Source organism: Sus scrofa, chromosome 13 (genome assembly GCF_054392235.1).
Source record: "Sus scrofa isolate SSC_HxYL_T2T_F1_AM1 chromosome 13, Sscrofa_HxYL_maternal_Yorkshire_Landrace_v2.0, whole genome shotgun sequence".
Taxonomy (NCBI): Eukaryota; Metazoa; Chordata; class Mammalia; order Artiodactyla; family Suidae; genus Sus; species Sus scrofa.
Genome location: NC_139395.1, coordinates 48,649,929 through 48,667,318, shown reverse-complemented (window position 1 = coordinate 48,667,318; position 17,390 = coordinate 48,649,929). Strand labels below are relative to the sequence as shown.

At 40.7% G+C, this 17,390-nt stretch overlaps 1 protein-coding gene across 6 annotated transcripts in view; it reads right to left on the bottom strand.

The window, feature by feature from the left end:
• Positions 1–17,390, bottom strand: part of RAD54L2 (RAD54 like 2) — a 118,789-nt gene that overhangs the window by 70,096 nt on the left and 31,303 nt on the right. For all 6 annotated transcript variants that reach the window (XR_014823187.1, XR_014823186.1, XM_084988451.1 and 3 more), the window contains one exon: positions 221–416. Coding sequence is in view for 2 of the 6 variants with exons in the window: in XM_021068851.2 (XP_020924510.1) it covers positions 221–362 (142 nt within the window). In the remaining 4 variants the exon portion in view is untranslated. The remainder of the gene's footprint in view (positions 1–220; positions 417–17,390) is intronic.

Sequence of the window (17,390 nt, the reverse complement as noted above, 5' to 3'; positions counted from 1 at the left end):
ATGCTAAAGGTCCTTTCAGCACTCAAGAGAGGCTTATGTAGAGGAACAGCAATCCACTTCCTGGAGAAGAGTATATGAGTTCACTGTTGCTATGTTCCCAGTATTTGCCTTCTCACAATGGATCACGTAAGAAATCCAACGGCAAACACCAAGCCCTCTCACCAAAAATTCCATTAGAAGAAAGATAAGGCAACCTCTGTCACTCACTGGAGTTACTCACCATCCAGCAGGTCTTCCTCATCATCCCTGCCATGCTCCTCCACTGCCACCTCCTCCTCCTCCTCCTCCTCCTCTTCCGCATCCTCCAGCTCCACGTCTGGGTCCAGGTCTGGATCGCTCCCTGAGGCGGATTCGTCTGACATGGCTCCCAGAAGTCCTCAGTGGACATTACCGTCTCATGGTCCACTGCAGAGGTCCTAGGAAGAGGACAAAAGACATTAGAATCATTCAAAGATTCACTTAGGAGCATGAAGTTTTCAAAGAGAAAAAAAATATCAAGGATGAATTTTCTGAAGCTTTTCTAAGCAGGTCAGCTAACCAAACCCAAATTCAATCTTTTCCACAAGTGTGCTGGTCCTAGACATATTTTGGTGACTCTGCCCAGCTCAAGTTTCTCTTAGCTACTTGTATGGTCACTTTAAGAAATTTTCTTGACCAAACATACTATGCACCTCAGAATTACCATTTGTTCATTCCTTCATGAATGTTTCCTGAGTACCAACTAACACTCCCCCTCTCTACATAAATCCTGCCCTTAGAGGCTTGCTGTTGGGTCAATAAACCAAAGAAGGCAAATTACTTTGCCTAGTAGGTCATATGACTATTATACAAATACAATAATATTTATATTTCTATAATTTTATATATATATATGTATATATATATATATATATATATATATATATATAAAATCACAGGCTTTGGGGGCACAGTAGAAAGCATAAAAAAGCATGCTAGAGGGTGCTAGGAGACTGGTGTGTGCCACAAGGAGCTACTCTTTTCTATGGGGGCAGGGGGAGCAGAGACCAAAAGCAAGAGGGAGCCACACAGACATCATTTGGAAGGACTGTGTCCATGCAGAGTAAGTAGCAAAGGTGGCCCTGGAGTGGAAGTAATTGGGAGTGCTCAGGGAAAAAGGAGTGGACCCTGACTTGGAGCACTACAAGGAAAATGGTCTATTCTCCAATCAACTAAATAAAGGGCTTCTAGGCAACTGACTGCTCATCACACTGTCATACCTCCCAAGCATGTAGGAAGAAGTCTCAGGCCTCAGGTTCCTTGTGGCTCAGAATCTGCCCTGCCCTTTGCCAACATCTCTGCTCTCAGGCTCTGCCCTACCTCTTGGCCCACTTTCAGCTCCATTTCTTCCAAGGAGCCTTTGTCAACTGCCCTAGACTTCTGGGATCCTATTCCCTCTTCTGAATGCCAGTAGCCATGCTGACCAAGCTGATCTTCACTGAAGGCTTCCTATGACCGACTAGGCAAAGTGGTTTGCCTACTTTGGTTTCTCACCTCCTGACCCAACAGAGGGCCCTAGGCAGGGATTTAGCTGGGAATTGTTTCTTTGTATCCTGGAGCTAGAAGCATGTCCTATTCAAATCATTAATTCAATCACATTTACTCCCTCTCTTGCTAACCTGCTCTATTATGTCTACTCTGTGTCAGGCACTACACACATCTGTCTCTCTTCCTCTCCATTTTACTATCAGCAAGGTCATTTCTTCTTGAGAGGAAAGAAAAAATAAGATAAAGCTAGATGGACTGCTCTATAATAAAGCAAATATAACAAAATATTAACATTTAGATTCACCAATTCTTTCAATTTTTTGGTATATTTCATATTTTTTTTTACAATAAAATGTAGAGGAAGGGGGCAAAGATAAATAATCTTTAAGACAAGTTGCTGTCAATAACCACATCAAGAATCAGGTCATGGAATGGATAAGAAATGAGATCCTGCTGTGTAGCATTGGGAACTATATCTAGTCACTTATGATGGAGTATGATAATGTGAGAAAAAAGAATGTATGTATGTATGTGTGGCTGGATCACCTTTCTGTACAGTAGAAAATTGACAGAACACTGTAAACCAGCTATAATGGGAAAAAAATCATTAAAAAAAAAAAAAAAAGAAGAAGAACCAGGTCATCCTAAAATTCCTCCCATTTCTCCCCCCTCCCCAAAAAAACAGGGAAACCCAAGTCTCTAATTATTCAACACAAATACTATTCCAGAATTGAAATCTCTTATTAAGGTCTAAACACAATTTGAAACAGAACTTCTATGTTCTCTCAAACAGAAACAGAAACAAAACAAAGCACTCTGGATCCTTTAGAGTTTTGGAAAACTAGAATTTAAGACTGCTTGGTTAAAAACCCACAGCGATTATGAATGTGTCCTGATGGGTCATATACTCAGCCTCTCAAGGCAACTAAATCAAAGAACAACTGTGAAATGATTTAGTAACAAAATTTAAATCTGTGCATTAATAATACACTTCCAAAAGCATTTACAAAGGTCATTAAGGTACAGGGAAGAAAAGTGATCCTCAAATACACATTCATATACCTAAAGCTGAGCAACCATTCACTGACAAAGAAGATTGCAAATCTCTGAGGGAATCCTATTGATGGGGATCAAGTAGGATAGTTAAGCAGGGAGTTGTCAAAGTCCTAATAGGGGATCATAGATAGAGAGGGAAACCTAGGAAATTTTGGGAGACCACTATAAGTTAATAATCCCTCAAGAAAGCCATCAGAATGAAGCAGCCTTGCTTAACTATAAAACCATAAATAAAAGCATGAGATATGCCTCAAGTCATTAAGTGATAGATAAAACAAGGCCTGCAATCAAGTTCAGCAAGATAATGATCCTTAGGACTACGGACTGGAATTTAAAGGAAAGATAACATTCCAAAGTAGGAGACCCTCATTATACAGAAACCTGAGGGGATTCAACATATTTTGGCATATGCTATCATCCTTCTGCTGATCTGAATAAGCATCATGACAATTCTAGTTTGACCTCAAAGGGTCAAATACTCTCTTACTGGATGTGAAGGAGGAGCTAATGATATGAGTCTGAACGTCTACTCCATACAAAGGAAGAGGAAGAAGGAATCCACTTTTCCTTGAATTTATAAAAATGTAGCCAACCTACTCCCCAGGGCAGAGTTTCTTTGCCTGCCAGCTGTATCTCTCACGAGCATCCTAACTTAATAAATCTATTTCTTGCCTATCACTGTGTCTCTCGCTGGATTCCTTCTGCACTGAGACACAAAGAACCTGAACCTCAGTAAGTCCAGACACCAGGTGAATGATTCTAATTAAAAACCATGGGAGTTCCCATTGTGGCACAGCAGAAATGGATCTGACTAGGAACCATGAGGTTGTGGGTTTGATCCCTGGCCTCACTTGGTGGGTTAAGGATCTGGTGTTGCCATGAGCTGTGGTGTAGGTCTCTGACACAGCTCAGAGCCTGTGTTGCTGTGGCTGTGGTGTAAGCTGGCAGCTGTAATTCTGATTCAATCCCTAGCCTGGGAACCTCCATATGCTGCGGGTATGACCCTGAAAAGCAAAAAAACAAAACAAAACAAAACAAAACAAAACACCACAGGTTCAAGTTCCAATCTGGCTTTTGGCTGGGTTGAGTCAGAGGTGTTTTTGGTTTCATTATGCTTTTAGTTCATTAGGTTTTAGAAAGAAAGTAGTAACACAATTAAATATTAGCAGGTTTAGAAGTGAAATTTATTTCTAAACATTAGTATAATGATCATTAATCAGCAACTACTCTGTATTTGGAAGTCAGTGTTCACAATCAGCAAAATCCCAGTTTATCCTAGACTGCTTGAAACAACTATTTTATTTACAGTGTGCCTGGCAGACTATGAAGTGGCTTTTTTTTTCTTTCTTTTTCTTTTTTTTTTTTTTGGTCTTTTTAGAGCTGTACCTGCGGTATACGGAAGTTCCCAGGCTAGGGGTCGAATCAAAGCTGTAGCTGCTGGCCTACACCACAGACACAGCAACACCAGATCCGAGCCACGTCTACACCACAGCTCACGGCAACACTGGATCCTTAACCCACTGAGTGAGGCCATTGGACTAGAACCCAAGTCCTCATGGATACTAGTCGAGTTCGTAACTGCTGAGCCAAATGGGAACTCTCTGAAGTGGCTTTTAGGAACAATTTTTAATTAGCAAGTACCTTTACATAAATGAATGCCAATCATTTTAGAGAAGAAATTGTGTGGTGGTGGAAAAATGGCAATCACTTAGATGTAAACAATTAACAACAAAAGTCCTCCTGTCAATTCCCAGTTAACAGACATCTTCAAAACAAACTCAGACAGGCAGAAGCAAATATCACTTATACATTTAAGAATCATACATATTATTAGAATATGAAAGACAGTGGTCCAGGGAGCTCCCATTGTGGTGCAGCAGAAACAAATTTGACTAGTATCCATGAGAACATGGGTTCAATTCCTGGCCTCGATCAGTGGGTAGGGGATCCAGCACTGCCATGAGCTGTCATGTAGGCTGCAGGCACGGCTAAGATCCTGCATTGCTATGGCTCTGGTGTAGCCCAGCGGATACAGCTCTGATTCGACACCTTGCCTGAGAACTTCCATATGCTGTGAGTGCGGCCCTAAAAAAAAAAAAAGATAAAAAACAAATAAAAACAGAGTACACTTTAAAATAGTACATAGACCAGATGCCCATAATAGAGAAGAAACTGGAAAGTGGTTGATTTCTTAAGTCCCATCAAATATTGTTTTTCTCTTTCCCTCTCTTCTAGGAGCCACTAAATTTCTTTACAGAGATAACAAAATGAAATTTTTTCTCAGCTCTTTAGATCCATATTAACTACATAAAGGGCAGGTTTTGCTGCTACTGATCACCTTCGAAAAAGCCACAAGTGGAAAAATGGCAGGGGAAAAGCTGATCTTGAGGGGCAGCAGCACAGTCAATTATACTTGGTCTTTGAGGGGCTCCACCCCACCCCCATAGACACTTCCATATGGGCACAGCCTCCCAGAAGGGAAGGCAACCCTGCTTCAAGAAATCAGCTCTCAGTAGAACTGTTAGACGGACATGAGAAAAACATGGATAAGGAAAAAAAATGCACCTCCTCATTTGTTCTTCATCCCATGTGAAACACTGCTTCAACCTCCAGTTAAGACAAGCCCTGCCTCTAAGACACAGAGAAACGAGGAGAGTGACTATGGATGTGCTGCACCTTAAGAGGGAACTCTATTTCTACAAAGCAAATTCTGGGAATCAAATTCTATTTTAATGAAACTGGAGAACTAGCTATTTAAAGGAATTCCAAAGAGAACCACTCTGAAAGGCAAATATTCAATCCGTAAGTAAGATGTTAATGTCTATAGTTTAATATATTGGTTTTGCTAAAAAGAGGTTGTAATTATGAAGAAACACACAGCCAATCCCAGCTGATCTCCTCATGGAAATCTTGAGAGTAAAGGAAAAGATTCTTCTGCCCTGCTGAATTCAAAGACAATGACACCTGTCTGTAGTGTGTTGTCTGGCCAAGAATCAACAGAACTAATCATGCTGGACATACCCTGGTGGGGATATACAGGGGGAAATAAACACACAGAGACACATACAAACATACACACATACAAAGCCTTTGTTCACAAAGCAGACCATGTGTGGAGAGTTCACCCTGAAATCAAAAAAAAGCAAGCACATACTGCTCACCAATGCAGGGCATGCGGTACAATTTCAGAGATGCCCTTGTGCACCTTAGCAGCATCCTGATCCCATCTTTGAAATAAAATAATTCATCCCAAATTGCCATGTTCTCATTAATTTTGGCGACCTTGAATAATATTAAATTTACTCAAATGATCTCAAAGAAATTCAACAGTTAGTGGCATGCACACCTTTTGTCCATTAAGAATATAAGAGGGAGTTCCCATTGCAGTACAGCAGAAACGAATTTGACTAGTATCCATGAGGATGCAGGTTTGATACCTGGCCTTGATCAGGGGGTCAAAGATCTGGCATTGCTGTGAGCTGTGGTGTAGGTCACAGATGTGGCTGGGATCCTGAGTTTCTGTGGCTGTGGTGTAGGCCAGCAGCTGCAGCTCCTATTCGACCCCTAGCCTGGGAACTTCCATATGCCAAGGGTGTGGCCCTAAAAAGAAAAAAAAAGAATATTAAAAAACCACTGAAGTTCTTTTGTGAAGCAGCAGATTAAGGATACAGCATTGTCATTGCAGTGGCTAGGGTTGCTGCTGTGCCATGGGTTTGATTCCTAGCTGGAGAACTTCCACATGCCGTTGGTGTGGCCAAAAAAAAAAAAAAAAAGTTTTATAAATAAAACTGTGCATTTATGCTAATTTACAAGGGGAGGAAAGTTTTAAGAGCAAGAAAACATTCAGCCCAAAACTAAGCAACACCTCTTCAAAGAACCATTAGTCAAATAATTTACATAATTCAAAGAGGAAAAAAAAGTTCAGTTCATACGTACTACTCACTGGGTACCCACAAGATTCTCAAGTCTGCTGTGAGAGATTGACTGTGGATCTCTAAAGTAATTTCATTTTCCCAATGCAAGATAAAGACCTGACTGTGTACTTCAAACTTCCATGTAGCCCAAATGCCTTTTGATTGTCTTTCAGTTACTTAATACATTTAATACACATGAAGCAGCCACATAGCTAAACTGACAGAGCTCAAAATATTTTATCTGGAAATCTAATGAGAATTTTGGGAATTAGGAACTTAAGAAAAGGAAGGAAGGGTGAACCAACACATTCAAGACTCCAAGGAGCAGGGCTACAAGAGATAACTCTCCCAAAAGGCAATGCAGTGAGGCCAGGCCCAGAAACCCAGTACTGCAGAGGCATTGGAGCCACATTTAAAGAAATCAGTCAAGAAACCTAAATTCTAGTCACAGCTCTATGGGAAGCTAGCTACATCGCCTTCAGCATATCAGGTCTCCCTCAGCTTCCTCCGGATTTCATCTTCACGATCCCTTCCAAATTCTTTTTTTTTTTCTTATTACTTTTTTGCTTTTAGAAGCTGAATCTACAGCATGGAAGTTCCCAGGCTAGGGGTCAAATTGGAGCTGCAGCTGCAGCTATGCCACAGCCACAGTAACTCAGGATCCAAGCCACATCTGTGACCTATATCACAGCTGACAGCAATGCTGGATCCTTAACCCACTAAACAAGGCCAGCGATCGAACACTCATCCTCATGGTTACTAGTTGGATTCATTTCCACTGTGCCACAATGGGAACTCCCCTCTTCCAGATTCTAGACAGCAGTTCTTAAAAGGTGATCAGGAATACCTGGGGGTTCTCAAGACCCTTTTCTTTATCCTTTTTCAGCTGCACCACGGCATATGAAAGTTCCAGGCCAGAGATCAAATCTGAGCTGATAAAATCTGAGCTGCAGCAGCAACCCAGCTCCCAATGCAGAGAAAATGCCTGATCCTTAACCCACTGCACCATAGCAGGGACTCAAGACCCTTTTGAGGGAGCAAAAAGTCAAAATCACGCATGGGTTAAGAGCCATTCAAAGTGCAAGATAGACCAATGGATTTTAATGTAAGAGAAACAAAAAGTTCCTGGATATTCTATCAAAATCTATGTAACAATTAACCTTGAAGAAACTATCACTAGAGTTTTGGTATAGTACCAAAGAATACCCACACTTATCTGAAAAGGATGTTAAAACACTCCTCCCTTTTCTAATTACATTCTTCATGTACTTCAACAATATGTCAATAACAAAACAATGTCACAAGAGACTAAATGCAGAACCAGATCTGAGAATCCAGCTGTCTCTACTTAACTCATTTTCAAATTTTCAAATGTATAAAGCAATTCTACTCTTCTAATTTTTTTGTTTTGGAAAATATATTTATTTTTCATTTAAAAAGTTATTTATGTTAACATAATTATTTTATTATTTTTAATGAATTAATATCTTTATTTCTCAGTTTTAATTTCTAATGCAGCAAATATTGACCAATACATCCCATACACACAAAGCTCTTTGGAGTCTTCAATAATTTTTAATAGTATAAAAGGATCCTAAGACCAAAAAGTTTGAGAATTGCTATCCTAAGATAATAAGACTCTAAGATCTGCGGCCCTTCCCCCCAGATTTTCAGATATCACAAAGAAAGAAAACTTGGCATTTTAAAAATGTAGCAAGCAGAGGACCGCATTACATGGACATCATAAAACATTTGAACAGTTCCATACTACATTCAAATTTTAAAAACTACAAATTTAAGCTGATACATAAATGATATACACACAGGTTATTTTATAAATGTAAATAACCATCAAGGGCAAACTTTCTCAATGACTGAAGTTAAAACTACATTTGTAAAGTCAAATTTTCACTTTTACCACTGAATTTCTGCTATCCACATCGCCTTTAAAATGGCCAAGGGCTGAAGTTCCTTCTGTACCCCACCTCCCTCACCCTCAAAAAATTCCTCTGGCTTAGGCCCTCCATCCAAGAGGTCACTGAGTAGTAGTACATCCCTGCAGAGTCAGTCCCAGGAGTTTTGAATAAGTAGGAGTAAAGCTCTAGAAGGCCACTGCTGAGGGGAGCAAATGAAAGATTCATTTCATTCTCATGGAGTCAGCTGAAAAAAAAAAAGGAGGGAGTGAGGGAGTAAAGGAGAGGATGGGAGGGAAAGGGGGAGAGACAGGGAGGAGAGAGAGAGAGAACAAACAATTGAGCTAGGAAGACTTGAGCTTAAGCAGGGATGACAGCTTTGGCTATAGAAGCCTGTGTGACATAGCCACTGCTCCCCAGAGAAATCTGGGCTCTGAAAAAAATCGCCCCCCACCACTCGCCCCACACCTCACATATGTTAAAACAAATCTATGTAATCTGAAGATGGTTAAAAAAAAAAAAAAAGCATCCTTGAATCTCTAAATACAGAAGATAAGGCAAGAATAAAAGCAAATCTGGCTAAAAAAAATGTTACCATTCAACTGTGAACCCTGTATCTCTTTCCACACAGCTCTAAATTCTTAAAATGGGGATTACAGAGATAAGGGCCCACTTTACATGGATGGACCACTTTCCCTAAGCTTCCTAGAGGATAAGCCAGCTCTAAGTCCAGATCAGCCTAAAGGCAGGTCAGGCTTATCACTAGATGGTGAGACTGAAGAGGCTTGGAAAGAAGCCAAATCGGGCTCAGCTTCCCATCCCTCTAACGCCCCACCATGATCATCTTCATTCCTCTTACCAATCTCTTCCTCAAATCCTCTAAGCTCCTCCCTCCACTAGGAGTTCTATCTACCATGAAGCCATGGAGTTCAGTCTGGGTGCCTGCAAACCCAGAAGGGATGGTTTATCCTTCATAGCCCTGGAAATATTCAGCATGAACTTTTGTAAAGACTTTTCTGTATCTAGTTAACCTACCCACCAGACACAATCCTGAAAAGCTCTATGTAAGTAGCATTTCAACAAATCAAAGCTTTTAAAAATAAAACTATAGCGGGGTCCCCTTACATAAATCCTTCTATAATACAAATAGCCACGGATATTCTGAGATGATGCTGATCACTTTAGATTTTCAATAATCATTTCTTCTAAAATAGCTATCTATACCTACATAGTATACAGGTTATATACTATGATTTTTCCTGAATTGTTATTTACTATAAATAAAAGTTCTAATGGATACTATTTTACAATATATACTCATATATACTTGTACTTCTATGGTTACTCAAGTTCTTCTTTTGGCTTTGTCAGTCACTCAGGCACTCTGTGCCCCTTAGCTCCTTAACAACATAGGTAAACTCTTCTGGCTCTGCTTCTCACAATTCTAAAATGAATGGTAATGCTAGTTGGGGTAGAGCCCTTATGGTACCTATGGTACAATACAAAAATATATTTGGTCTTTGCCCCTGGTCTCTGGCACAGAGCTCCCCAAACCCTTGGAATTGTTTAAGTAATAGGACTGTCTTTTTGTTATTCAAATCAAGCCCCTTGTGACCAGACCTGAATTTATGTTAATGAAGTGAATTAGGGTGGAGTCCCCAGAAAGCCTCAAAATGGGACTGGTCACCAATAAGACCAAATGACTAAAAGCTTGCAACTTTCAGGCCTACCCACCAAGCTCCAAGATACAGGCAGGAAGCTGGAGACTAAACTCTATAAGTAAAAAGTCCTGAACCTTGAATTTCAGAGGGCTTTGGGGTCAATGAACACATCAAGGTGCAGGGAGGGTGGCACCTGGAAAGGGCTTTGAAGCTCCACAACAACCCCCCACCCCATACTTTGCCCTATGCATCTCTTCCATTTGGCTGTTCTTGAGTTGTATCCTTTAAAATATACCAGTAAAGTAGATCTTGCTGTGGAGCAGTGGGTAAAGAATCCAACTGCAGTGGCTTGGGTCACTGTGGAGGCACAAGTTACATCCCCAGCCCAATGAAATGAGTTAAGGATCCAGCATTGCTACAGCTATGGCATAGGCTGAGGCTGCAGCTTGGATTTAATCCCTGGCCCAGGAACTTCCATCCAACAGGTGTGGCCAAAAATAAATAAATACAATAAATAAAATAAGCCAATAAATATAAGTATGTTCCTGAGTTCTTTAAGTCATTCTTACAAATATTTGAGCCTCAAGAGAGGCTCATGTGAATCTCTGATTTATAGTCAGTTAGTCAGAAGTATAGGTAGTCAAGGTTTCAAGATGGGCATCTGAAGGAGGGACAGTCTTGTGACACTCAGTCCTTTTTTTTTTTTTTTTTTTGTTAGGGCTGTACTTGTGGCATATGGAAGTTGCCAGGCTAGGGGTCAAGTCAGAGCCGCAGCTGCCAGCCTATGCCACAGCCATAACAACACCATATCCGAGATGCATCTGAGACCTATGCAACAGCTGGAGGCAACACAGGATCCTCAACCTACTGAGCGAGGCCAGGGATCGAACCTGCATCCTCATGTATACTAGTTGAATTCTTAACCCCCTGAGCCACAACGGGAACTCCGGGACTGTGGCCTTAACCTGTAGAGTCTGCACTAACTCTGCGTAATCAGTATCAGAAATGAGTTGCTGGATACCCAGTTAATATCTAGAGAATCAGGTAATTGGTTATTGAAGCTGGAGAACATCCCAGTGCCCACAAGGATTTAAATGACAAATCGGAGTTCCCATCGTGGTGCAGTGGTTAACGAATCAGACTAGGAACCATGAGGTTGCAGGTTCAATCCCTGGCGTTGTTCAATGGGTTAAGGATCTGGCGTTGCCGTAAGCTGTGGTGTAGGTTGCAGACGCGGCTCAGATCCCAAGTTGCTGTGGCTCTGGAGTAGGCCGGTGGCTGCAGCTCCAATTAGACCCCTAGCCCGGGAAACTCCATATGCCATGGGAGTGGCCCTAGAAAAGGCAAAAAGACAAAAAAAAAGAAAAAAAAAAGAATTAAAAAAAATGATAAATCACAGGAAAAACTTACATCTGCAAAGTACAATGGAAAATATAAAGCTCAATTATTTCTTGACTTCTTATATAGAAAAATAAATTGTGGCATTTATTTCAATGCAGCTGGTACCTGTACCTTTTTTTTTTTTTTTTTTTTTTGGTTGCTCCTATGGCATGTGGAAGTTCTCAGGCCAGGGACTGAAACTATGACACAGCTATGACCTGAGCAACTGCTGTGACAATACCGGATCTTTAATCTGCTGCGTCACAAGGGAACTCTGTACCTGTACCTTTAAAATACTAAATGTCACATTTCCAGCTGACTTATATTAGTAATTAAATGACATATGGATTTGTTAAGTGGGAATCCATAGTGGGTTCACCCCCTTAAATCACAAAAGAAGAAAACAACCACAGATAAACCAAATCTGTTTCCAACACTGCTTTCCATATTTTCAGTGGATAATAAAAAATGATTACGGAATTAGACAAAAAAAAAAAAAAAAAAAAAAACCAGCAGAACCAAGAAGGATCATTCAGTGATCTAAGCAATTCAAAATACATATAGAGTCTAACCATCATCTATTAGATACTGCCCCTCCCTTAGCTAACACACCCCCTTAGATGACCAAACCTATTAATAGCTGCTAAAATGTGAAAGAAGTGAATTACATTAAGGAGTTCCGTTCAAACACAATCCCCAAAATCTTTTTTTTTTTATACCATAAATGTAAAGTAATTCTCTAAGAACTATTTTAGATTAGAGGAGACTGAATTCAATGTGGTTTGAAGTTAGTAGATGCAAACTATAGCATCTGGAGTGGATAACCAATAAGATCCTGCTGTATAGCACAGGGAACTATATCTAATCATTTGTGATGGAAGATAATGTGAGAAAAAGAATGTACATACATGTATAACTGGGTCACTGTGCTGTACAGCAGAAATTGACAAAACATTGTAAATCAACTATAATAAAAAAATAATAAAAATAAATAAATTCAATGCGGGATCCTGATTAGATCCTGGACCTGGGGAAGATAACAGCTATAAAAGCCAGTGCTGAGGACAATAGCTGATACACCTGAATATGGACTATGGATTGGCTAACAGTATTGTATCAATTATTATTTTCTGATTTTGAGAACTGTTCGGTGGTTATATAAGAAAATGTCTTTAGGAAAAATATAATCAAGTATTTAGAAGTTAAAAATAACCTTCTGAAAGACAGTTAACAGAGAATAAAATCATCTATTCCTGGTTCTCCAAAGGTTTAAACACTTGAGTACAAAAATATCTTATGTCATCCAGCGTTGCCGTGAGCTGTGGTGTAGGTTGCAGACGCGGCTCGGATCCCATGTTGCTGTGGCTGTGGTATAGGCTGGCAGATACAGCTCTGATTAGAACCCTAGCCTGCGAACCTCCATATGACGTGGGAGCGGCCCTAGAAAAGGCAAATAAATAAATAATAAAGAAAAAAAAATCTTACGTCAAAGTACAAATTTGAAAAATTATCTAGCTTACTTTTCTCTTTAGGTAATTAATAACAAATTAGTAATAAACTTCCTTTCCTTTAAGACACAATAACTTAGGGTTAAAAGGCTAATTAAGCCTCCCAGCATCCCCATGCACAGCTTGGGGATAGGCTTTCCTCTCTCTTCCTCTGAGCCCAGCAGGAATTGGAACAATCTCTGAAACAAATCTCCCTTGGGTTCCCTCTGGAAGGCTCTAGGTCTGATCAATGTCATAAACAAACAGCACCTCACAGGCAGGTACAAATTGGACTCACTAGCTTGCCCTCCCTGTTTGTGTAGATGTGGCCCAGTTCTGAACAGAATTCTAAGAAGACTTAAGTACTCTATCTAGGTTATGTATTTCACTGTTACTTTATGGCCAAGGTTATTCAACCTGTGCCCAGATCTTAGGTTTTTGTTTTTGTTTTTTTTTCTTTCAGTGCTGCACCTGTAGCATATTCCTAGGCTAGGGGTCAAATCAGAGCTGCAGCTGCCAGCCTACACCACGGCCACAGCAATGCCAGATCTATGCAGTGTCTGTGACCTACACCACAGTTCATGGCAATGGGGGATCCTTAACCCACTAAGTAGGGCCAGGGATCGAACCCACATCATCATGGACTGGTCGGCTTCATTACCACAGACCACAAGGGGAACTTTCCTTAGGATCTTATACACATACACACAGACACTCTCTCTCTCTCTCTCTCTCTCTCTCTCTCTCTCTCTCTCTCTCAAACTGTAGAAATAAGGAGTTTAAGATTCATATCACTGAGCCAATCAGAGTTAACTTATGTAAACTTGTGCTATACTTCTCCCTAGTCTAACACTGAACATAAATACTGCAGAAAACAGTGACATAAGAACATTAGCAAAGATAAGTAAGAAAGCAAGTGTGTGCTTGACCTAAAGCCAATATAGTAAAGTAGAAAAGAGGTTTCTTCTTTTAAATGAATACTCCTATAATGTCTCTTGGGGAAAGCATATGGAGTCTGGATGTTACTAAGGCTACAAATTTTACAAGTAAAAAGAGGACCTGCAGGAGAACCTCCTTTTCATAAGCAGAAAATAATAGATGCAAACCCTTGGGAAGAAGGGCCATCTGTCAAAGACTGGAACATGGCCTGTGGTGTATATGCATACCCAGCCATGTACCTCCCATTACTCTTCAGATAAAAGTTGCTATTCCATGAAGACAAGGTCAAACTTCAGTATATCAAAGGAGACGTGATATAATGAAGAGACCAAAATAGTATACACAGGGACATTATGGGCAGGAGATAATGTCATGATAGTGGGGATGAAGGGAGAAGGCTGAGATGAACTAAAAGCTCGAGGAAATATTTTAAAGAAAAAAGTGGCTAACAGTTATCTGAAGAAAGAATGGTCAAAGGGAAAGGCAGAAAGGCTAGAAACTTTTTCGGTCCCAAACTTAGGTACCGTCTATGATAAAGACACTGTGCCAGGCACTGTGGGGGTGATATAATAAATATATGCCCCAATGAAAAAAACTCAGATGTAGAGCAAGAAGCCCTAAGACTATCTGACTCCAAAATGAAAACAACAAAAATTCATTTTTGGACACCAAAGAAGCCTGTACCACTTGAATAAATACCAAATACCTAACCAAATCTAATCATAAGTTAAAATATATCCCAAACACGAAAATGAAAAATGACATTACTATCCCACCAGGAAATGTACAATGAATCTTCCTCCTCTAATTATACTAAACATTTGCCCTAAACATATCTACACTCTCTCACATGGTCCCTTGGTACCCAGAGATACTCATTCACCCTAATTCAACTAATGGTACAGTTTGGGGCTGCATGGTTTCTCTCTAACCAGGCTAAGGCTGTACCCTAGATTTAAATCCCAAACCTCTACCTCATCAGCAATCACATGCCAACAGCTGGCAACCAACCATCCAAGAATAATCTAGTAGATTGAGAGTGAAGAATAAAAGTGGAACACCTAGAGACAGCTGTCAAATCTCAAGGACAAAGACTCCAGGCCTGCATTTGGGAAAGAGGGTTAATAAAGTTCCAATCTTCTGGCCATTCAGTCAACAAGAAGACATTAAATATTCATGTGACCTAGTCTCAAGTGGACATTGCCCCAGCACTGTAGCCAAAACAAAAATGTCCCCAAAAGGGAAGGGGAGTGAGTGGCAGAAAAAGGACAGGATGAGGAGCTAATCCTCCCCGCCTCCTCACCACAGCATACAAGAATGAGGATGCAACTCACTGTTATGTAACAGTGAAGCTGAACAAAAGGCCCAGCTGAGTCAATGGTGGCATCTGCAGAGCATTATAAACCCAGGGTTAGAGGCCATGCTAATAGATAAACTACTGAACACCCACATCACAGCTATTTTCAGAATCTCCTCATCATCCCTCCTATTAACTAAAAACAGAAAACACTGGCTTCCATAACCAAAAACATTCTGACAGGTGGGCCTCTTCACATTCAAATGTCTCTGTTTTACGACAGTTCTGCTCTTGATGAAGTTCTTATCATTGTTATTTTATTTGTAAATCTGTTTTAGCCACATCTGTGGCACATGGAAGTTCCCAGGCCAGGGGTGGAATCTGAGCCACAACTACCATCTATACCACAGCTGTGGCAACAATTGATCCTTAACCCACTGCACTGGCAGGGGATCAAACCCCATGCCTCCACAGAGATAATGCCAGATCATTAACACAACTGCACCACAGTGGGAACTTCTCATTAAGTTATTTTTGCACCAGCTTGGATATGACATAGTAGGCAGGCCTCTACTTAAGATTTTTGACTTGGAGTTCCCATTGTGGCCCCATGGTAAAACGAATCCGACTAGGAACCATGAGGTTGCGGGTTCAATCCCTGGCCTCGCTCAGTGGGTTAAGGATCCAGTGTTGCCATGAGCTGTAGTGTAGGTCATAGACACAGCTCGGATCTGGCAGTGCTATGGCTGTGGTGTAGGTCGGCAGCAACAGCTCTGATTAGACCCCTAGCCTGGGAACCTCCATATGCCACTGGTGTGGCCCTAAAAAGACAAAAGACAAAAAGAAAAAAAAAGAAAGAAACCAACAAGATAGAACCACAGTGCACAAAGTACATCTAATGAGTTGCACAAGGACTTCTTGCTTGGCCTCTTGGCAAGGGGGGAGACCCTGAAAATCACCTAGAAATATGCGTAAAATTATAATAAGCATCCATTTAAAATGTAGTTATTTTCCCTCTCTAGCTCTCTCTCTCTCTCTCTCTCTCTCTCTCTCTCTCTCTCTCTCTCACACACACACACACACACACACACACACAAAGTAATAGGAATCCCCAAGGATCAAGAATGAAAGCTAAACTGAAAACACAGATATTCTCGAGGGCTGACACTACAGCAGTCCTGGGAAAGAGGAAGGTGCCAATCTTACATGAGGGGATAGTGGCGGTGGGGATAAAAGACAATGCTTTGTGCTCAAGGAAGCTAAAAAGAAGGGGCTACGACCTCTACATAAAGCCTGGACCCTGAAGAATTATACTCTCATTAAAGAGTGATCTAGAAAAAGATCTAACTACCAACACAGAAGAGAACATAAAATCTGTGTCAATCTAGATCAAAGGAAAAAAGAAAGGTCTGTAATCAGGAGTCTGCCCTCAAACCAATTTGAGGTTCCAATATACACTTATCTACATGGCCCAAGAAACTAACCCAAACTAAAGTGGTCCCAAGCAAGTTATACATCTTAGTTGCCTAGAAGCAAATATAAAACATGTCTGAGAAGTTCCCGCTGTGGCACAATTGGATTTGGCAGAGTCTCTGCAGTGCCAGGTTGCAGGCTCAATCCCTGGCCCGGCAGCACAGTGGGTTAAAAGGATCCTGCATGGCTGCAACTACAGTATAGGTCAAAACTGTAGCTTGGATCTGATCCCTAGCCCAGGAACTCCATATGCTGTGAGGTGGCCAAAAAAGAAAAAAAAAAAAAAAAAAAAAAACTCTTAAGATATAATTCAACCTTAACCACATAAGATTCCAACAGATAAAGCCTTACTGAAGACTAGCTCACAATTCAAAAGTACAAACACAAAAAAGATTCATCATACAAAAAGTGCAAGAGCCAAGGTCAGACTCCTAATAATCTACCTATACTGTGAAGGAAGAATATCCTTACAGGATGCAACATCAAGGCTCTCCTCTGCTTGTTAGCCTGTGCTAGACAAGGGGACTACTCTTGGGGAGGCTGGTCACCTCAGTAGTGCTGTTGCCTCAAGGCTTCCTTTCCTAAAAACAAGAGAAGTGGGGCCCATGGGCACTCGTGTTAAGCAACCCTATAAACACAAGGTCTGAATCTCAACAGAAAATAATCTGAGAAAATGAGGAGGTTCAATCTTTATATATGTTCATGAAGCTAAATTCTGGCAACCTGTAGGCTTCCCAAAGCATTTGAGACTGGCAACTAGACTG